Consider the following 21,311-nt stretch of genomic DNA (forward strand, 5'->3'; position numbering starts at 1 on the left):
CAGCGCCCTGATCTCTTGGTAACAAATTCTGTCTTAGTCATCTAGTGCTGCTATAACAGAAATACCACAAGTGGATGGCTTTTAACAAAGAGAAATTTATTCTCTCACAGTCTAGCAGGCTACAGGTCCAAATTCAAGGCATCAGCTCCAGGGGAAGGCTTTATCTCTCTGTTGGCTCTGGAGGAAGGTCCTGTGATGCATCAGTCTTCCCTTGGCCTGGGAGCATCTCAGCTCAGAAACCTCAGCTCTGCTTTCTTGGTGGTATGAGGTCCCTCTTTCTGTTTGCTTCCCATTCCTTTTATCTCTTATAAGGTAAAAGGTGGCGCAGGCCACACCCCAGGGAATCTCCCTTTACCTGGGATCACGGATGTGACCTTAGTAAGGGTGTTACAATTCCACCCTAATCCTCTTTAACATAAAATTACAATCACAGAATGGAGGGTAACTGCACAATACTGGGAATCATGGCCTACCCAAATGTATGCACACATTTTTGGGGGGACATAATTCAATCCATGACAGAAGGAATACAAAGAGTCACTGTACCAAAAAGAACTGGTCAACATTCAATCATTTCAGGAGGTAGCATAGGATCAAGAACCAATGGTACTAAAGGAAGAAGTCCAAGCTGCACTGAAGACATTGTCAAAAAAACAAGGCTGCAGCCATTGATGGAATACCAATTGAGATGTTTCAACAAATGGATGCAGCGCTGGAAGTGCCCACTCATCTATGCCAGGAAATTTGGAAGACACCTACCTGGCCAACCAACCAAAAGAGAGCCATGTTGATGCCTATTCCCAAAAAGGGTGATGTAACCAAATGCAGAAACTATAGAACAATATCATCAATATCACACACAAGTAAAATTTTCCTTGAGATCATTCAAAAGCAGTTGCACAGTGCATCAACAAAGAACTGCCAGAAGTTCAAGCAAGATTCAGAAGAGGACGTATCAACGAGGGATATCATTGCTGATGCCTGATGGATCTTGGCTAAAAGCAAGATTCTAGATCTAAAAGATTCTAGAATACTAGAAAGATGTTTACGTGTGTTTTATTGACTATGCAAAGGCATTTGACTGTGTGGATCATAATAAATTATGGATAACATTGCGAAGAATGGGAATTCCAGAACACTTCATTGTGCTCATGAGAAATCCTGTACATAGATCAAGGGGCAGCTGTTCAAACAGAACAAGGGGATACTGTACGGTTTAAAGTCAGGAAAGGTGTATGTCAGGGTTAAAGACTGTTAAAGAAAAGATGAACTTCATGTCCTTTATGTAATCTCCCTAAAATAGTGTTTTTGCCAAGTGAATTTTTTATAAGTAATGAGAATCAGTTAACTCAAGATTGTACTCTCAAGCCAACAGCTAGAGAAGGAAATAAGATACATGTCATTAATCTTAAAGAATAATTTATCTTAATAGACATCATGTGCTAGGTGCTATGCTAGCTACTGGAGGAACAAAAATGAAAAGACTCAGTCGCTGCCCTTAAGACTGTAAAGGGTATAGAATAGCAACTGGCACACAGTAATATATGCTAATACATAGTCACCAAGCCCACTAAACCTTAGGAAACAAGGTAGCCTTGAAGAAGTGTTTTGTTTTGGTTTTTTTTTTAGTAGGCAAGAAATGCTGGTTTACAAAAAGACAATCCAATTAAAAAATGGGCAAAGGACATGAACAGACACTTTACCAAAAAAGACATTCAGGTGGCTAACAGACACATGAGGAAAATGCTCACTATCACTAGCCATTAGAGAAATGCAAATCGAAACTACAATGAGCTACCATCTCACCCCGACATTACTGGCATGAATAAAAAAAAAACAGAAAATAACAAACGTTGGAGACGCTGTGGGGAGGTCGGAACTCTTATGCACTGTTGGTGGGAATGTAAGATGGTACAACCATTTTGGAAAACGGTATGTCACTTTCTTAAAAAGTTAGAAACACGATCATTAGCCATTAGAGAAATGCAGATCTAAACTACAATGAGATATCATCTCACCCCAACAAGGCTAGCATTAATCCAAAAACCACAAAATAATAAATGCTGGAGAGGTTGTGGAGAGACTGGAACACTTATACACTGTTGGGGGAATGTAAAATGATACAACAACTTTGGAAATTGATTTGGCACTTCCTTAAAAAGCTAGAAATTGAAGTACCATATGATCCAGCTATCCCGCTCCTTGGAATATATCCTAGAGAAATAAGAGCCGTCACATGAATAGATATGTGCACACCCATGTTCACTGCAGCACTGTTCACAATAGCAAAAAGAGGGAAACAACCTAGGTGCCTATCAACAGACAAATGGATAAACAAATTATGGTATATCCACATAATGGAATACTATGCAACAATAAAGAACAACGATGAAGCCGTGAAACATCTTAGGGGAAGTCAGCACAACAGGACTATGCCAAAGCTAAGAAGTTTCCTGAATACAATCAAACACTTTGAGGGACAGAGTAGCAGGGGTAGGGGTCTGGGGACCATGCTTTCAGGGGACATCTAGGTCAACTGGAATAACAAAGCTTATTAAGAAAATGTTCTGCATCCTATTTTGGTGAATGGCGCCTGGGGTCTTAAAAGCTTCCAAGTGGCCATCTAAGATGCATCAATTGGTCCCAACCACCTGGAGTAAAGGAGAATGAAGAACACCAAAGACACAATGAAAGTAGTAGCACAAGAGACAGAAAGGGCCACATAAACCAGAGACCCATCAGCCTGAGACCAGAAGAACTAGATGCTGCCCAGCTACCAACAATGACCACCCTGACAGGGAACACAACAGAGAATCCCAGATGGAACAGGAGAAAGGTAGGGTGCAGAACTCAAATTCTAATAAGAAGACCAGACTCAATGGTCTGACTGAGACTGGAGGAACCCCAGAATGCACGGCCCCTGGATTCTCTATCATCCCAGAACTAAAACAATTTCTGAGGCCAACTCTTCAGACAGGGATTGGACTGGACTGTGGGACATAAAGTGATACTCGTGAGGAATGTGCCTTTTAGCTCAAGTAGATACAAGAGAATAAACGGGCAGCTTCTGTCCGGAAGTGAGATGGGAAGGCAGAGAGGGTTAGGAGCTGGTTGAATGGACATGGCAAATCAGGAGTGGAAAGGAGGAATGTACTGTCACGGTATAGGGAGAGCAATTAGGGTCACATAACAATGTATGTATAAATTTTGTATGGGAAACTAATTTGAAATGTAAACTTCATTTAAACTACGACAATAAAAAAATAAAAACAAACAAAAAAGCTAGAAATATAAACACCATATGATCCAGCAATCCCAGTCCTAGGAATATATCTTAGAGAAATAAGAGCTGTCACATGAATAGACGTATGCACACCAATGTTCACTGCAGCATTATTCACAACAGCACAAAGATGGAAACAACCTAAGTGTCCATCAACAGATAAATGGATAAACAAACCATGGTACATATACACAATGGAATATTTCACAACGATAAAGGACAATGATGAATCTCTGAAACATCTCACAACATGGATGAATCTGGAGGGCATTATGCTGAGTGAAATAAGTCAATCACAAAAGGACAAATATTGTATGAGACACTATTACAAAAACTCATGAAAAGTTTTACATACAGAAAGAAGCAGTCTTTGATGTTACGACGGAGAGGAGGAGCGGGGAGGGGAAAACACTAACTAGACAATAAATAAGTGGTAGCTTTGGTGAAGGGTAAAACAGTACACAATTCTGGGGAAGTCAGCACAAGTTGACCAAGACAAAGTCACAGAAGCTTCATAGATACATCCAGACTCCCTGAGGGACCAAATTACTGGGCTGACGGCTGGACCACGGTCTTGGGGGACATCTAGCTCAATTGGCATAACATAGTTTATAAAGAAAATGCTCTATATCTTACTTTGGTGAGTAGTGTCTGGGGTCTTAAATGTTTGTGAGTGGCCATCAAAGCTATTCCATTGGTCCCACCCCATCTGGAACAAGGGAGAATAAAGAAGACCAAAGACAGAAGGGAAAGATTAATCCAAAAGACTAATGGACCACAACTAACGGAGCCTCTACCAGACTGAGTCCAGCACAACTAGATGGTGCCCAGCTAACAACACCGACTGCTCTAACAAGCACCACAATAGAGGGCCCCAGACAGAGCTGGAGAAAAATGTAGAACAAAATTCAAACTCACCAAAAAAAAAAAAAAAGACCAGACTTACTTGGTCTGACAGAGATTGGAGAAACTCTGAGACTATGGCCCCCAGATACCCTTTTAACTCAGTACTGAAGTCACTCCGGAGATTCACCCTTCAGCCAAAGATTAGTCAGGCCCATAAAACAAATAATAATACAGGTAGCTCAACCATGTATATGAGACTAAATGAGAACACCAGCCTCGGGGCAATGATGAGAAGGCAGAAGGTGACAGGAAAGCTGGTAATGGGGAACCCAAGGTCGAGAAGGGGAGAGTGTTGACACATTGCAGGGTAGGCAACCAATGTCACAAAACAATATGTGTTTATTAATTGTTTAATGAGAAACTAATTTGCTCTGTAAACCTTCATCTAAAGCACACACACACACAAAAAGAAAGAAATGTTGGTTTATTGCCCACATCTTTCACTTGCTTTAATGAACTACGGCAATATGCAGATTATAATGTCAATTTTGGATCGACAAAATACACATCCCTTTGAAATTTGTATGATTACAGATAAGCAGCCAGAATAAAACAGCTCTAGCCTATTCTCTAGTATGTTACTTCCATTCCAAATTTATAGCCTAAATTTTATAATAGATATTGAAACATCCTACCTCTAGAAACCCCTTCTGATTAGGATCCATATGGTTCAGAGGGATATAGGTGTCATCAGTCTTCTGGCAAACAATCATTGCATGCCTTTGACTAAAAGTTCCACGGCCAACATCTTGGCCACTCAGGCGGACATTAAAACCTTATGGAAGGAAGTGGGGGAAAAAATCCAGATTGCCATGAATAATCTAAGTAATAACAAGATATACAAACCAGAAAACCAAACCTGTTGCCATCGAGTCGATCCTGACTCATAGCAAACCCTACAGGAGAGAGTAGAACTGCCCCATGGGGTTTCCAAGGAGTAGCTGGTGGATTCGAACTGCCAACCTTTTGGTCAGCAGCCGAGCTCTTAAAATAAGGCATAGTGACCCTGAATTCTTATACGTTAGTTCATCCTGAGGACTTTCCTTAGGATAATAGATTATCCCTATTAAGATATACCTGTCCTATATTCAGAAGCCTGTAGTAAAAGTGAGGTTATATAAGGATGGAGAGTTATCACTTGCCCTATAATTTTCAGAGAAAATTATCTTTCCAATATGACCAACACGAGCCCTTTGTTTTTCAGGTATAACTGATCTATATTCTCTGATAAAGGTTGTCAACATGACTTATACTATGACTAGGTAAAATTGTCAGGAAAGAAAAGTTAACACATTTTAGAACCTGTCTAGTCAATGAAAGCAATAAAGGTAGTTACAACTCAAAAAACCACAGAGGTCACATACAACAGATGTGATATGAAGCATTCCCTACCAGTTAAGCAGCTAAACAGAAACTTCTTACCTTGAGCAAGTAATGAGCCCAAGGAAAGAGCTTCCGCTGTGGCCCAGTCTAACTTTGTTCCATCCATCACTTTCTCCATTCTGGACTATAAAATTGTGGCCAAGGGAAAAAGAAACTTTTAAGAGCCCACATCCTTTTTCATACTGAGTTCAAAAAATTTAATACGACAAAGGTAAGTATCAAAAACATAATGTTGAATTAAAAAAGCAAGTGCAGAAAGATACATTAGGGTATGATAACAATTATATAAACTTTAAAAGCAGGCAAAACAAACATGAACTTCAGGTTATTGGTCGGTTACCTCTGCAGATGTATGAGAGGAGATGTAATCAGGGAGGGAAACATGGGGAACTGTATTTGTAATATTCTATTTCTTAAGTTGGATGGCAAGTATAATAAAGAGTTTGTTGTAATAGTCTCTACCTATAATAAAAACTTAAAAATGAAGTTAGTGCCTTAAAATAAGTCAGAGGACAAAGTTTCTTTATTCAAGTTCAAGAAAAATGAAGGCATTTAATTTGGGGTGACCAATTGTCCCAGTTTGCTCAGGACTCTCCTGGTTTCAGCACTGAAAGTCATCCATTCAGAGAAACCTCTAAGTTCCAGACAAACCAAGATGTTTGGTCACCCTATATTTAACATGAGACAATACATGTAACCTTAATATATTTAAGAGTCCAAATGGTTGCCATTAGGGTATGTGTGTGGATTTTTATTTAAGTCACCCAGAAGAATTATATTCTACTCGCTGCTCAGAAAAATCAAAACAGACATTTCTGTACTACTGCATTTTTTACAATGTACATATATTAAATGTGTATCATTTAAGAAAGACAGAGAGTGGAAGGAAGGGAAGGAAAAAGAAAGAAAGGAAGGAAGGAAGCAAAGAGGGAAGGAAGGAAGGAAAGAGGAAGGAGAGAAGAAAGAGGACAAAATCTGATCTAATTGACTGTCAATACCAAAAACACTAGGATCAGTTTGTAGAACCTAGTGACACACAATAAGTATCTGTCAAATGAATTAGCCAACCAAAACGACCAGACCAGCATCAAGCCCTCTGCTGAGCAAGAAGACAAAACAACAGCCAGAGATTTCAATGCTCCCTGGAAAGTACCTACCTGAGCATACATCTTTAGAAGGTGACTATGCATCTGGAGTTCCTCTGGTACCTCCACAGACTTTGCACCAATAAACCGCAGGAGGTCTATGGGCACACCTGTGCTCCAGGTAGTAATGCAAGCTTCCGGCTGGACCAGGCCCTGCCAGTGGGCCTGCAGGTTAGTGGCAGGAGGGCTATAGTGGGCCGTGTTAGTTAAATGGTCATTTAACTTTGCATAGTAGGAAGCTTTTATTTCAGACACCTCTTCCTGGGTCATGAGGCCAGTGGCAATAAGATGTTCTGCATATGTGTCTGGGATGGTTTTTCGGGCTCTGTCCAAGAAAGAGGAAAAAAAAATCAATCTTACCTGTACAAACCTAGGAGAGAAAGATATAGTCATTGTTAAAGCTGTTGCAGAGCATCATTGCTACAAAAAGGCACTCACCAGGGTAGGAAATAACTTCTTCCAGGCAAGCAACAGAGAAAGCAAAATTGTCTTTATAAGCTTTCGCACACATTCAGGTAGAAATAATTAGGAGGAGAATTTTTCTGTGGATTGGGAACATTATTTACAAGACTGAGCAACACTGTCTACCTACTCAGCACCCCTTCATTTAAAAAAGCATTGAACCCAAAGTTACTGACATCTGTTTCTAGTTGCGTTAAGAATCCTGTAGCTATAATAATCATCACCTGGATTTTGCAACAGCAACAATAATAATGTCACTCTACATTTGTATAATACTTTAAACTATAAAGTCTGTTCACATATATTATTCTATTTAATCCTCACAAAAGTGAGAGGTAGGCAGGATAGATTTTCAAAAACGGGGCAGTGAGGCTCATCAAGTCATTCAGCTGGTAAGTTCAGAGCTAAACAGATTTGTTCTTCTTGGAGCAGTGCTCTTTCTGCTACTCATGATCAGAGAGGCTCGTAAAATGTCAAGTTTATTCCTCTGCTTTACTTTATATCTATGAAGAAATAAAGTGGGGAGGGAGACCTATTTTACTTTCTAGTATCTTAAGAAGAAATTTCCAAAAATAGCACATTCCCTCTCTGTCAGGTTAACCTTCTGAATCAGCACTGTCTGATAGAAGTGTAATGCAAATCACTTATGTAATTTTAAATTTTCTGGTAGTCACCTTAGAAAAGGTAAAAAGAAACAGGTGAAATTAATTTAGTAGTATATTTTTGAATATTGTTATTTTAAAATTTTAACCAAATATTGTCGTTTTAATATCTAATCAATATAAAAATCATTTATGAAGTATTTTACATTCATTTTTTCAGACTGTATCTGAAATCTGGTGTATATCTTATACCACATCTCAATTAGGACTAGATACAGTTCCGTGCTCAAAAGTCACATCTGGTTCATGGCTACTGTACTGGACAGTGCAGTATTAACATTCATTAAAAATCCTCATGTTACCTCTCTCCAAGGCACAAAGTAGTTCCACATGGAAGGTTTGGAGACATGAACCATGGAGGCTCTATTTCCAATCCTATCAACTGCACACTAAGTAGCTTTGGCAAGGCTCTGCTAAGTCCTTGTACTTTAATCTTCCCTGGGTCTGCTAAGTGAAGCTATTAAGTTACCCTTTCTCTATTTAATGAAGAAGCATGTAGAGTTTAAAGAATATGGAGAACTCTCCTGATACCCATATGGTGATCAACCATCCCACTTTGCCCAGACTGTCTTAGTTTTAGCACTGAATGTTTCATGTCCCAATAAACCCTTCAGTCCCAGGCAAACAGCTGCTCACTCTACTGGAGACCATCTAATGAAAATAAAAATAGCAAGCACTACGAGTGGGTGGGTAGGGAACATGAAAGGAAGATTTATAATTGTACCTGATGATTTTGTACATGACTGGGTTGGTAAAAAAAGGTTCATCGAGCTCATTGTGGCCCCACTGCCTGTAGCATAACAAATCAATAATCACATCCTTGCGGAACTGGCGCTGGTATTCAAAAGCTAGTCGTGTGGCACGGACCACTTCCTCTGGGCTGTCTCCATTGACATGGATGATGGCACAGCCTACAAGCTTCCCTGAGGTAGAGAAGACCAAGATGAAGAAGGCCAGGTAACTAGGAACAACATTAGTCCACCTCCAAGTCCTGTTGCCTGCATGGGAAGGACAGCCCACATCCTTGGAGGTAGTTTGGCTTGGTTGTTAAGAACCTGAAATTTGGGAGGTAGGGCCAAGATGGTGGAGTAGTCAGACACTTCCTGTGGTCCCTCTTACAACAAAGACCCAAAAAAAAAACAAGTAAACCGATCATATATGACAATCTAGGGGCCCTGAACATTAAAGGCAAAGTTAAGGAATAGCACTGAGTACAGGGGGTGGGAGACATGCTTCGGAAGCAGCAAGGAGTTGCCAGACGTAAGCCAGCGGGAACTGGCACTTTGTAGGCTGGATCGGCTGGTGAATGGGTGAGGCAAGCAGTGGTACTCGGGACACGTTTTCCACATCAGGAGAGACCAAGCAGCGGAGAGTCTACTCAAGCCTCCAGAACCAGTGAAAAGCGGCACTCAGTCGGCAAAAGATAAGTACATGTGTCTAACCCACTGGGCAGATCAAAAAATATGCCGTTTGGGAAGAACCTCCCTCCTATCTACCAGTCTCCTCCTCACTCTGCACTGGTTCCTGGGCCAGCTTCAGCAATTGATGCACCCCATGGGCCGGAAGTAGGACCCGTTACGCGCACTGAGCCATTCTCCCAGCCTTGGAGAGGGAATAAATTAACAAACGGAAAAAATAATCTGCCCGCTCCCCTAAGCCAGGAACTCAGGGCAGGCACAGCTCCTTTCCCTAGGCACAGGCATAAGGGGTCCATGGACTTGGAATGCCTTTCACCCCTGCGTAGACCTGTGTGGGCCCATTTCAACAGCATAGGCCCTCATTAGCACAATACAACAGGTTATATACCTGAAGCCTAACTTCAACTCTGTCAGCTATATGGTGGAATGGCAGGTTACTGATTCGATGGCAGCTGGTTTGGTTTGGTTTTTTGGTTTTATATATGTATACATACATATGTATATACGCAATATAGTATGTTGTTGTTGTTTTCAGGTGCCGTCGAGTTGGTTCTGACTCATAGCGACCGTATAAGACAGAGTAGAACTGCCCCGTAGGGTTTCCAAAGAGTGGCTGGTGGATTCGAACTGCCGACCTTTTGGTTAGCTGCCGAGCTCTTAACCACTACACCACCAGGGCTCCAATATAGTACAGATTACTATTATTTTACCTCCTAAAATAAAAGAGTTATGAAAGATGCATCCTAGAAATAGATGGGTTTTCTCCAAAGAGAAGGTCTAGAACGGATCTTGAGTATCTCTACCAGACTGATCACAAAGACTTCATATAGACATTCCCAAAAGGCACCTGGATAATAAAAGCCCTACCTTTGCACAAGTTAAAACAAGTTGACTTTGATTCTTCACACTTTCCAACCAAACTACTTACTCAAATTTAGCAGCTGAACATATACTTTTTGACTAAGATCCTGGGTACTTCAAGTTTAAATATTATAAAGACGATCTACTGTTGAACTAATTGTGTTGATCTCCGGTTCCTACCAGATTATTCAACTGGTTGCTTAGTCAAATTGAGATTGCACCCTCTAAATTCCATTCTTTTCTTATTTCCTTGGATTTAAAGATCACAATCAGACTTTAAAAGGAATATTAACTTGGCCACACTGAGATGGCCAATGAGGCACACTGCTCTGAGTGAATTAGAAGTTTCTCTAGGAATTCCTTGTCTGATTCCACAACATCAACTGCTCCTTGTGTTACATACCGATATCACTACAGTATAGGGATGACCTTCCTCTCTCTGCTGGAGTGGTGTAACCCAGCTGGTTATTGACAATCAAATGGACACTCCCACCAATTCTGAAATGTGGAAGGTTGGAGAGTGTAAAAGTTTCCGGAACAATCCCTTGACCACAGAAGGAAGCATCACCATGAACCTAAATTATGGGAAAAAAGAAGGAACAAAAGGATTAAAAAATTTAGGTTTTCTGACTGGAATAAATTGTTTTAAAATACTAAAAGGAATAAAAACAACCACCCTCTTACTACTCCCCTGTCTAAATTTTGCTAGTTATGGGATCTTCTAGAATACTTAGGCTGATCTCAAAAGCATCTTTCAAAGATGCTAAATCAGTCCTTTTGCTCTTACAGGTACCATCGGTTGATCCATTTCTTCTACCCTCTATCATCACCTGTCCTTATCACTTAAGCAAACATTCTAGTATATATAGCAGCACCATAGAAGGAGGGGCTGTGGTAGGTACAGAGAAAAAAATCAGCTCTGGTAACGTCTTCATGAAAACAGCCTGCAAGACACAAAGAAATAGTGCAGTGCACAAACCTTGAAACTCTATCTTCTGCCCCAATCATCTTGCCCTTCCTGAAAAGAGACCGCATGTGGCTCACATCATCTAATCCTCACTCTGTTAGGTGAACACCAAGGAGAGTGATATGACAGCAAAGACACGGTGGTGTGGGAGATAAATATATCACATGTAAGTAAAGGCGGGCTTGAGGAAAAATAAAGAATTAATGATCATGACAGAATGTTTATAATGTGTCCAGGACATTCGAAGTCGGCTAGATCATAATATCATTACAAAACCTGGTAGGCAGAAGGTGTTAGAGGACGGAAGGAAGAAGAAGAAGAAGAAAGAAAGCAAATAATGAGAGAACTGTAGATTGTAGAAGAAAATATGAGCTATACTGATTTCATGCCAAAAGGTTATTATCATAAACCGCCAAAATGCTGAACTAAAGAATAGAAAGATGTGACGTACCCTAACTTAAAAAAGGCAACCATTGTGACTGTAATAAAGAAGCAAAAGACTGAAATATGAATGAAGAATGAATACTTGGAAGCAGATTGTTAAAATGCCATTGAATATGTCCTTAAAAGAAGTTAACGTCATTTTTAAAAAGTAGAATATTTTGGCTAATAAAAGAAAGCACTCCTTTCACTAAGAAAAATTTCTAGCCCACACCTTTCCCTATTGCTAGGGTCTGGTGATGTAGTGGTTAAAGTGCTCAACTGCTAACTGAAAGGCCGATAGTTCAAACCCACCAGCTGCTCAGCAGGAGAAAGATGTGGCAGTCTGCTTCTGTAAAGATTTATAGCCTTGGAAACCCGATGAGGCAGTTCTGTCCTATAGGATCACTATGAGTCAGAATCAACTCTACGGCAAAGGGAAAAGATACGACAGAAGACCCTGGGTGGTGCAAACGGTTAACACACTTGACTGCTAACTGACAGGCTAGAAGATCAAGTACATCCAGAGGTGTCTCAGAAGAAAGTCCTGGTGATCTATTTCCAAAAAAATCAGCCATTAAAAATCCTATGGAAAATAGTTCTACTCTGACACACATGGGGTCACCATGAGTCAGAATCAACTTGATGACAACTGGTTTTATAGGTATGACTGACATTTTGGAGTATCTACACCTCATAATAACATACACTTACATATATATGGTGCTCTGTTGTTTACACAGCACTATACATTATCTCCATTAAGCCACTCAACAACCTGGTAAGGTAGCCAGATAAGTCACTACTGTCCCTTTTACAGATAAGGAAACAAAGGTTCAGAAAGATTATATATTTTGCATGGCTTGGACTAGATGCCGGATATTTTGATGCCTCAGTTAACTGCTTTTTCTACTTAACTACCATATTTCCCAACTCTTTCAAGCATTTGATGCCCTTCTTCTGGGTCAAGCACCTTGTATACATGTTCTCATTTAATCCTCAGACACTGAGGAATGGACTTTATCGCCATTTTACCTATGAGGCTCAGAGAACCTAAGTAACAGAGCCAACCTCACTGACGTAGAAAGCAGCAGAGGCAGGTCTGCTTGCCTCCAGAATCTACGTTCTTTCTATACTATGCTACACTGAAAAGTTCAACACTCAGATCTCACAGGGCCAAGGGGTTCCTGACAGCTGAACCCTTTGGTTTTCTTGCTATGAGATTTCTTTTGGGGAATGGTGTTAAAAAAAAAAAGGAGTCCTGGTGGTGCAATGGTTAAGCACTTGGCTGCTAACTGAAAGGTCTGTGATTCGAACGCACCAGCAGCTCTGCAGGAGAAAAGACCTGGCCATCTGCTCCTGTAAAGATTACAGCCTAAAAAACCCAATGGGGCATTTCTACTCTGTCCTATAGGGTCACTATGAGTTGGAATCAACTTGATGGCACGCAACAACAAAAATAAAAATGATGTAAAAGGAGATCAGTAAAGCAACGAAGAGAACATTTGCCTCTTCTGTTCCTTTTAAAAAATGTTATAGTAGAGGCATTGCTTGTTTTATCTGATAAGGACATGACATCTGTTCACAACTTGCCTCATATTTTCATGGTCTTAAGATTCTTGGCATTAAAACATGCATGTGTTTGTCATCTGCTCATTTTATTTTCCTTCTTAGATCAAAAGAGAAACCACTACACTATGCCCTATAAAGCTTTGTGGGAGTAAGGGGCCATACACACAAACACGTACTGAGTCAGCCAAACACAGGTGGGGGACTGTGACACACACAGAAGATCACAATTGAGAATTCACTTTTACCAGGTCCAGGACCAAGATAAGTAGATGACAGGCAGAAAAAGTAATATCAGAAATTTCACCAACCATGATTTTATAGGTTCCGCATTTAGAGTTCCCACAAGAAAGCAGAACTGTGTTTGGGAACAAAAAGGAAGACATGTACAGACATACCCACTGCCATTGCTGTTGAGTCAATTCCAACTCATAGTAACCCTATAGTAGGGCGAAATATACTTAGAACACAAAGTAGACAAAGGACGGCAATCAGTTTTCATTGCTTTAAAAGAAAATGCCATTTTTATCTCTGACTTCAGAAGTCGATATTGAGACCTGCTTCACGTATTGGGTAAATACAAAATGACTAAAAAATTTCAGATTATCATGAAGTAAGTCAAGTGAGAGGTAAAGAGAATGTCTGGTTAATGATTTGAAGATTTCTGTTTTGAAATACTATATCACAATCAAATCCGATAATGCCTATGCCCAATTTATTCACTACAAGTTTCTGGCCCATGAATAATTAACATGAATAGGATAATGTGATTATCTATATACTTAGCAGAATATTCTATTGCCTTAAAGATTTATCTGTTTCTATTGGGTGTGAAGACCCAGTCACTAATATTCAGGATGAATGTTAAGGACTGAATTGTGTCCCCCCAAAATATCTGTCAACTTGGCTAGGCCATGATTCCCAGTATTGTGTGATTGTCCACCATTTTGTCATCTGATGTGATTTTCCTATGTGTTGTAAATCCTATCTCTATGATGTTAATGAGATGGGATTAGCGGCAATTATGGTCAATGAGGCAGGACTCAATCTAAAAGATTAGGTTGTGTCTTAAGCCAACCTCTTTTGAGATATAAATGAGAGAAGCGAGCAGAGAGACAAGGGGACTTCATACCACCAAGAAACAAGAGCTAGGAGCAGAGCGAATCCTTTGGACCCAGGGTCCCTGTGCTGAGAAGCTCCTTGACCAGGGAAGATTGATGACAAGGATCTTCCCCCAGAGCCAAAAGAGAGAAAGCCTCCCCCTGGAACTGGTACCCCGAATTTGGACTTCTAGCCTCCTAGACTGTAAGAGAACAAATATCGTTTGTTAAAGCCATCCACTTGTGGTACTTCTGTCATAGCAGCACTCAATGACTAAGACAATGAATTATTCCCCAGTTGTGAAAGGTTTATACTTAACTGAATACTCAAAGAAGAGAACGTGACCCACAAGCCAAACCTCTGAAAGATGTTTGTTGAGTTACCAGAAATTGAAGGTTGAGGGCAGGAGCCACATAATTATTTTTATTGCTTGCCTTAATGTCAAAAACCTTCATTTTAAAACTAACTAACGAACTAAATCTACAGTTGGTGGCCTTGTTAAATATATGGATACCTTTTAAAACAAACAAACAGACAATCTACAGTTGGTGGCCTTGTTAAATATATGGATACCATGCAGTTTTCTAGTGGGGCATATGTGTTGTAAATCATATCTACAATGACATCTGTCCTTCAATACCCCCATAATTAATTCATAACTCTAGAAAGGAAAAAGACAGTGAAAACCCCAGTCTGAAATCAGCTGTCTTGAAACTAGACCTCATAACCCCATAGGACAGAGTAGAACTGCCCCATAGTGTTTCCAAGGAGCAGCTGATGGACTGAACTGCCGACCTTTTGGTTAGCAGCCGTAGCTCTTAACCCCTGTGCCACCAGAGCTCCTCATATCCATTGATTTTTAAGACAACCCCAGAATCTCCTTTTCCAAATGTTCATCTTCGTTTCATCTTGAATATCTGCAATCTCTTTTCAGACCTACTAACCTTGACATTCTTTCTTCCTGGTTTTCCCAACCTCTGGCCTCACTCTCTGCAGCTACAAGTACCTGTAAACAAATGACTTTGTCCCCAGGCTGAGCTGAACTGTCTGGAGAGTAGTCCCCATCCTGTCGAGACTGCTGCCTTCCGCGAGTTTTCCCGACAGCCACAGGGTTAACAGCTTCGAGGTGTGAGGGGTTAGGTAGCATTATCACATGGAGCGGACGGTATGCACCAAAGTCCAGGTCAACAGAGGAGGTCAGGTGAGACAGGACATCTCCAACAGCTGAGAAATTTTCTGGAAATTCACTTAAGCCTCGCATTTTACGGAACATCAGCTATTATGAATAGATATAAAAGAAAGGAATATTTTATTACACTAAAGACTTGGGAAGAGGTGGTTAGTTTAAATCGTACAATAAAAATCACACAAACGCTTTTACAACTATTATTACCAGTTGCTGTCAAATCTATTTGAACTCAAGGTAACCCCATGTGTGTGTAAGTAGAACTGCTCTATAGGGTTTTTGAAGGCTGATTTTTTGGAAGTAGATCATCAGGCTTTTCTTCCGAGGTGCCTCTGGGTGGACGTGAACCTCCAACCTATCAGTTAACAGCCAAATGTGTTAACCATTTGCACCACTCAGAAACTCCTTATAACTGTGCTTATCTTTAAATAATGCATGTTATATGGTGTTAAAAAAAAAAAAAAAAAAGGAGCCCTGGTGGTGCTTATTTAAAGATAAGCATACTGCATGTTACAAGCATGTGTTATTTAAAGATAAGCACAAACTTCTCACTAATCAATTGCATAGAATATTTGGAGATCTTCAGAATGAAATGAAGTACCAATATATTAAGAGAGATGTAACATGGTACAAATATTAAGTTACTTCTGACTTGCAATAAGCAAAATAAGAACTTTGTATTAATCTCTTTAAAGTCAGAGAGGAAAATAGTGGAACAGAACTTAATATTTAATCCCATTTGGACAGGTGGTGAAGTATACTGCTTAGCTCAAGTCAGATATAACTATACTGTCCGATTCTCAAAAGACTTCTCTATATTCATTCTCTCACTTTATTTTCACAATCTTCTATGAGGTAGGTGTTTTACCTCATTTTACAAGCAGACAAACAAGAGAAGCACATTGTTAAAGGTCCTTGGCTGGTAAGTAACAAACAGTGTCAAACAAAAATATTTACCAAAAATGGTATTTTTTTTTCTAAATTATCCAAATTAATTGAATGACCCAACAGTTTCTTATTGACCTATCTGCAAATAGGAACATACATAGTTACATAGTGTGAGTCCATATGTGTCTCTCACAAATATAATAATTTACAATAATTTCTGCATCTTTGCTTAGTTTTTTGCCTGGAATATTTTTATAAAGAAAATTTTGGTTTAAGAATTTCTGCATATATTTCAGCACATACCTCCACCTGTCAATTTTTTTATTCTGCCATATTCTACCTTTTCTAAGGCATTTGTCTTTTAAAAGCTGATTATCAACTTCTTAACGAAGTCCCTTGGAGCCCTCCCTAGTGGCACAGTGGTTAAGAGCTCAACTGCTAACCAAAAGATCAGCAGTTAAAACCAACCAGCTACTCCCTGGAAACCCTAGGGGCAGTTCTACTCTGTCCTATAGGGTCGCTATGAGTTGGAATCAACTCAAAGGCAATGGGTTTGGTTTGTTTTGGTTTGGGTGGTGCAACTGGTAAATGTGCTTGGTTGCTAACCAAAAGGTTGGAGGTTTGAGTCTACCCAGAGGCAACTTGGAAGAAAGGCCTGGTGTTCTACTTCCAAAAAATTAGCCACTAAAAACCTTATGGAGCACAGTTCTACTCTGACACACATGGGTCACCATGAGTTGGAACTGACTCAATATCAACCTTTTTTTTTTTTATTAGCACCAGAAAAGTTGAAGTATGAGTAGTAGTGGCAGATTTTGGCCCTTAGACATGATGTTACATATAATTTCTAATGGTCTTAGGGTTAACACATCCTTCTATAGGACTTGTTCACTCTAACTTTGACAGGCCCTTTAACATTTATAATCATTTTTAATCTCCTGCCCTAGAACATTAGTGAGGTTAACCCACGCATAATGGTCATAACTAAATGTCAAATCTCTCTGATGTTCCCTGGTATAAAATCTTCATTCCTGAATATAAGTCTTTTGAGGCACTTACAAAGCAGCTGAGTTGAACTGAATGGAATACCAAGATTCAATTACTTATAAAAGCATTCACTTGGGTGGTCTCTTGAGAGAACAATGTCTTACTAGTTTTAGTATACTGCTTAACTATAAACTCTGCAAATAAATGGACGTATGACTTCTTAATGGTAAAATTGCATATATCTTTGTGTTCATTTCAACAATTTTTATTAAATAAGAAAATGTAAAGAATCAACAAAACCAAAAGTTGGTTCTTTGAAAGGATCAACAAATTCAACAAACCACTGGCCAAACTGACAAAAGAAAAGCAGGAGAGGATGAAAATAATCCAAATAAGAAATGAAATGAGGGACATTACAACAGACCCAACTGAAATTAAAAGAATCATAACAGAGTACTATGAAAAACTATACTTCAACAAATTTGGGAAAACCTACAGGAAATGGACAAATTTCTAGAAACACACTACTACCCAAACTAAAACACAACTTGAAGTTGGAAATCTGAACAGACCCATAACAAGAAAAGAGATTGAAAAGGTAATAAAAAAAACTCCCAACCAAAAAAAGCCCTGGCCCTGACGGAGACTGGAGAAACTCCAAGAGTATGGCCCCCGGACACCCTTCTAACTCAGTAATGAAGTCACTCCCGAGGTTCACCACTCAGCCAAAGATTAGACAGCCCCATAAAACAAAATGAGACTAATGGGGCACAACAGTCTAGGGACAAGGACTAGAAGGCAGGAGGGGACAGGAAAGCTGGTAATAGGGAACCCAAGGTTGAGAAGCGACAGTGTTGACATGTCTTGGGGTTGTTCACCACTGTCATAAAACAATATGTGTACTAACTCTTTAATGAGAAACTATCTATTCTGTAAACCTGCATCTAAAGTACAATAAAAAAAAATTTAAACATTAAAAAAAAAAGCCCTGGCCCAGATGGCTTCACTGGAGAATTCAACCAAACATTCAGAGAAGACATTATATCAGTACTACTCAAACTATTTCAGAACATAGAAATGGAAGGGATACTTCTGAATTCATCCTATGAAGCCAGCATAACCGTGATACCAAAACCAGGCAAAGATATCCCAAAAAAAGAAAATTACAGACCAATAGCTCTCATGAATATAGATGTGAAAATTCTCAGCAAAATTTTAGCCAGTAGAATTTGGCATCATATCAAAAAAATAATACACCACGACCAAGTGGGATTCATACCAGATATGCAAGGATAGTTCAACATTAGAAAACCAATCAATGTAATCCACCACATAAATAAAATAAAAGAATCACATGATCATTTCAATCAACACAGAAAAGGCATTTGACAAAGTCCAACACCCATTCCTGATAAAAAACTCTCAACAAAATAGGTATAGAGGGGAAATTCCTCAACATAATAAAGGGCATCTATACAAAACCAACAGCCAACATCATTCTTAATGGAGAGAGGCTGAAAACATTCCCCCTGAGAACAGGAACAAGACAAGGATGCCCTTTATCACCACTCCTATTTAACATTGTGCTGGAAGTTCTAGCTAGAGCAGTAAGGCAAGAAAAAGAAATAAAGGGCATCCAAATTGGTAATGAAGAAATTAAACTGTCCCTGTTTGCAGATGATATGATACTATACATAGAAAACACAAAAGATTCCACAAGAAAACTACTGGAACTAATAGAAAGATTCAGCAGAGTAGCAGGATATAAGATAAACATACAAAAATCAGCTGGATTCCTATACACCAATAAAGAGAACTATGAAAACGAAATCAGGAAAACAATATTATTTATAATAGCCTCTAAAAAAATAAAGTACTTGGGAATAAATCTAACCAGGGATGTAAAAGACTTATACAAAGAAAACTACAAAACACTGCTGCAAGAAACCAAAAGAGATCTACATAAATGGGAAAAACATACCAATGCTCATGGATAGGTAGATCCAACATTGTGAACATGTCAATTCTACCAAAGCAATCTACAAATACAATGCAGTCCCAATCCAAATATGAACAACATTCTTTAAAGAGATGGAAAAACTAATCGTTAACTTTATATGGAAAGGGAAGAGGCCCCGGATAAGTAAAGCACTACTGAAGAAGAATAAAGTAGAAGGACTTGCTCTACCTGACCTTAGAACTTACTATACAGCTATGGTAGTCAAAACAGCCTGTTACTGGTACAACAACAGACACATTGACCAATGGAACTGAATTGAGAACCCAAATATAAATCCATCCATCTATGGACACCTGATCTTCGACAAAGGCCCAAAGTCCAACAGATGGGGAAGAGAGAGTCTTTTTAACAAATAGTGCTGGCAAAACTGGATGTCCATCAGCAAAAAAATGAAACAGGACCCATCCGTCACACCACACACAAAAACTAATTCAAAATGGATCAAAGACCTAAATATAAAACAAAAAACTATAAAGATCATAGAAGAAAAAGTAGGGTCAATGCTAGAGGCCCTAATACTCGGCATTAACAGGATACAAACCATAACTAACAATACACAAATACCAGAACACAGGCTAGATAACTGGGATCTTCTACAAATTAAACACTTATGCCCATCAAAAGACTTCACCAAAAGAGTAAAAAGAGAACCTAAAGACTGGGAAAAATTTTTTGGCTATGACAAATCCGACAAAGTTCTAATCTCTAAAATCAACAGGAAAATCCAACACCTCCACAACAAAAAGACAAATAACTCAATTAAAAAATGAGCAAAGGATATGAACAGACACTTCACCAAAGAAGATATTCAAGTTGCTAACAGATAATCAGGAAATTCTTGAGATCACTAGCTATTAGAGAAATGCAAATCAAAACTACAATGAGATACCATCTCACCCTGACATTACTGGCATGAATCAAAAAACAGAAAATAACAAATGTTGGAGTGGCTGCAGGGAGATTGGACCTCTTATACACTGTTAGTGGGAATGCAAAATGGTACAACCATTTTGGAAAATGATATGGTGCTTCCTTAAAAAGCTATAAATAGAAATACCAAATGATTCAGCAATTCCACTCCTAGGAATATATCCTAGAGAAATAAGAGCCGTCACACAAATAGACATATGCACACCCATGTTCATTACAGCATTGTTCACAATTGCAAAAAGATGGAAACAACCTAGATGCCCATCAACACATAAATGGATAAACTATGGTACATACACAATGGAATACTATGCAACAACAAAGAACAATGATGAATCTGCAAAACATCTCACGACATGGATGCATCTGGAGGGCATTATGCTGAATGAAATAAGTCAAACACAAAAGGACAAATATTGTATGAGACCACTACTATAAAAACTCTTGAAAAGGTTTACACACAAAAAGAAACAATCTTTGATGTTTACGAGGGAGGAGAGAGGTGGGAGGGAAAAACACTACATAGACAAGCGGTAACTTTGGTGAAGGATAAGACAGTACACATTACTGGGGAAGCCAGAACAACTTGTCCAAGGCAAGGTCATGGAAGCTCCGTAGACACATCCAAACTCCCTGAAGGACCAAATTACTGGGCTGAGGGCTGTGGGGACCATGGTCTCGGGCAACACCTAGCTCAATTGGCATAACACAGTTTACAAAGAAAATGTTCTACATTCTACTTTGTTGAGTAGCATCCGGGGTCTTAAAAGCTTGTGAGCAGCCGTCTAATATACTCCACTGGTCTCACCCTGTCTGGAGCAAGGGAGAATGAAGAAAACCAAAGATACAAGGGAAAGGTTAGTCCAAAGGACTAATGGAACACAATCACCACAGCCTCCACCAGACCGAGTCCAGCACAACTAGATGGTGCCTGGCTACCACCACTGACTGCTCTCACAGGGATCACAGTAGAGGGTCCTGGACAGAGCTGGAGAAAAATGTAGAACAAAATTTTAACTCACACACACACAATAAAAAACAAAGACCAAACTTACAGGTCTGACAGAGACTGGAGAAATCCCGAGAATATGGCCCCCGGGCAACCTTATAGGTCAGTAATGAA

General features: G+C 39.4%; 1 protein-coding gene across 1 annotated transcript in view; it reads right to left on the reverse strand.

Annotated features, from left to right (window-relative positions):
• The window catches only part of DHTKD1 (dehydrogenase E1 and transketolase domain containing 1), a 75,036-nt gene that overhangs the window by 25,525 nt on the left and 28,200 nt on the right, over positions 1–21,311 (reverse strand). The window contains exons 5-10 of the mRNA XM_004379687.1: positions 15,184–15,453; positions 10,524–10,695; positions 8,566–8,764; positions 6,730–7,042; positions 5,612–5,696; positions 4,825–4,964 (exon numbers count right to left, since the gene is read on the reverse strand). Coding sequence (XP_004379744.1) covers positions 4,825–4,964; positions 5,612–5,696; positions 6,730–7,042; positions 8,566–8,764; positions 10,524–10,695; positions 15,184–15,453 — 1,179 coding nt within the window. The remainder of the gene's footprint in view (positions 1–4,824; positions 4,965–5,611; positions 5,697–6,729; positions 7,043–8,565; positions 8,765–10,523; positions 10,696–15,183; positions 15,454–21,311) is intronic.

This window comes from Trichechus manatus, unplaced genomic scaffold (genome assembly GCF_000243295.1).
Source record: "Trichechus manatus latirostris isolate Lorelei unplaced genomic scaffold, TriManLat1.0 scaffold00067, whole genome shotgun sequence".
Taxonomy (NCBI): domain Eukaryota; kingdom Metazoa; phylum Chordata; class Mammalia; order Sirenia; family Trichechidae; genus Trichechus; species Trichechus manatus.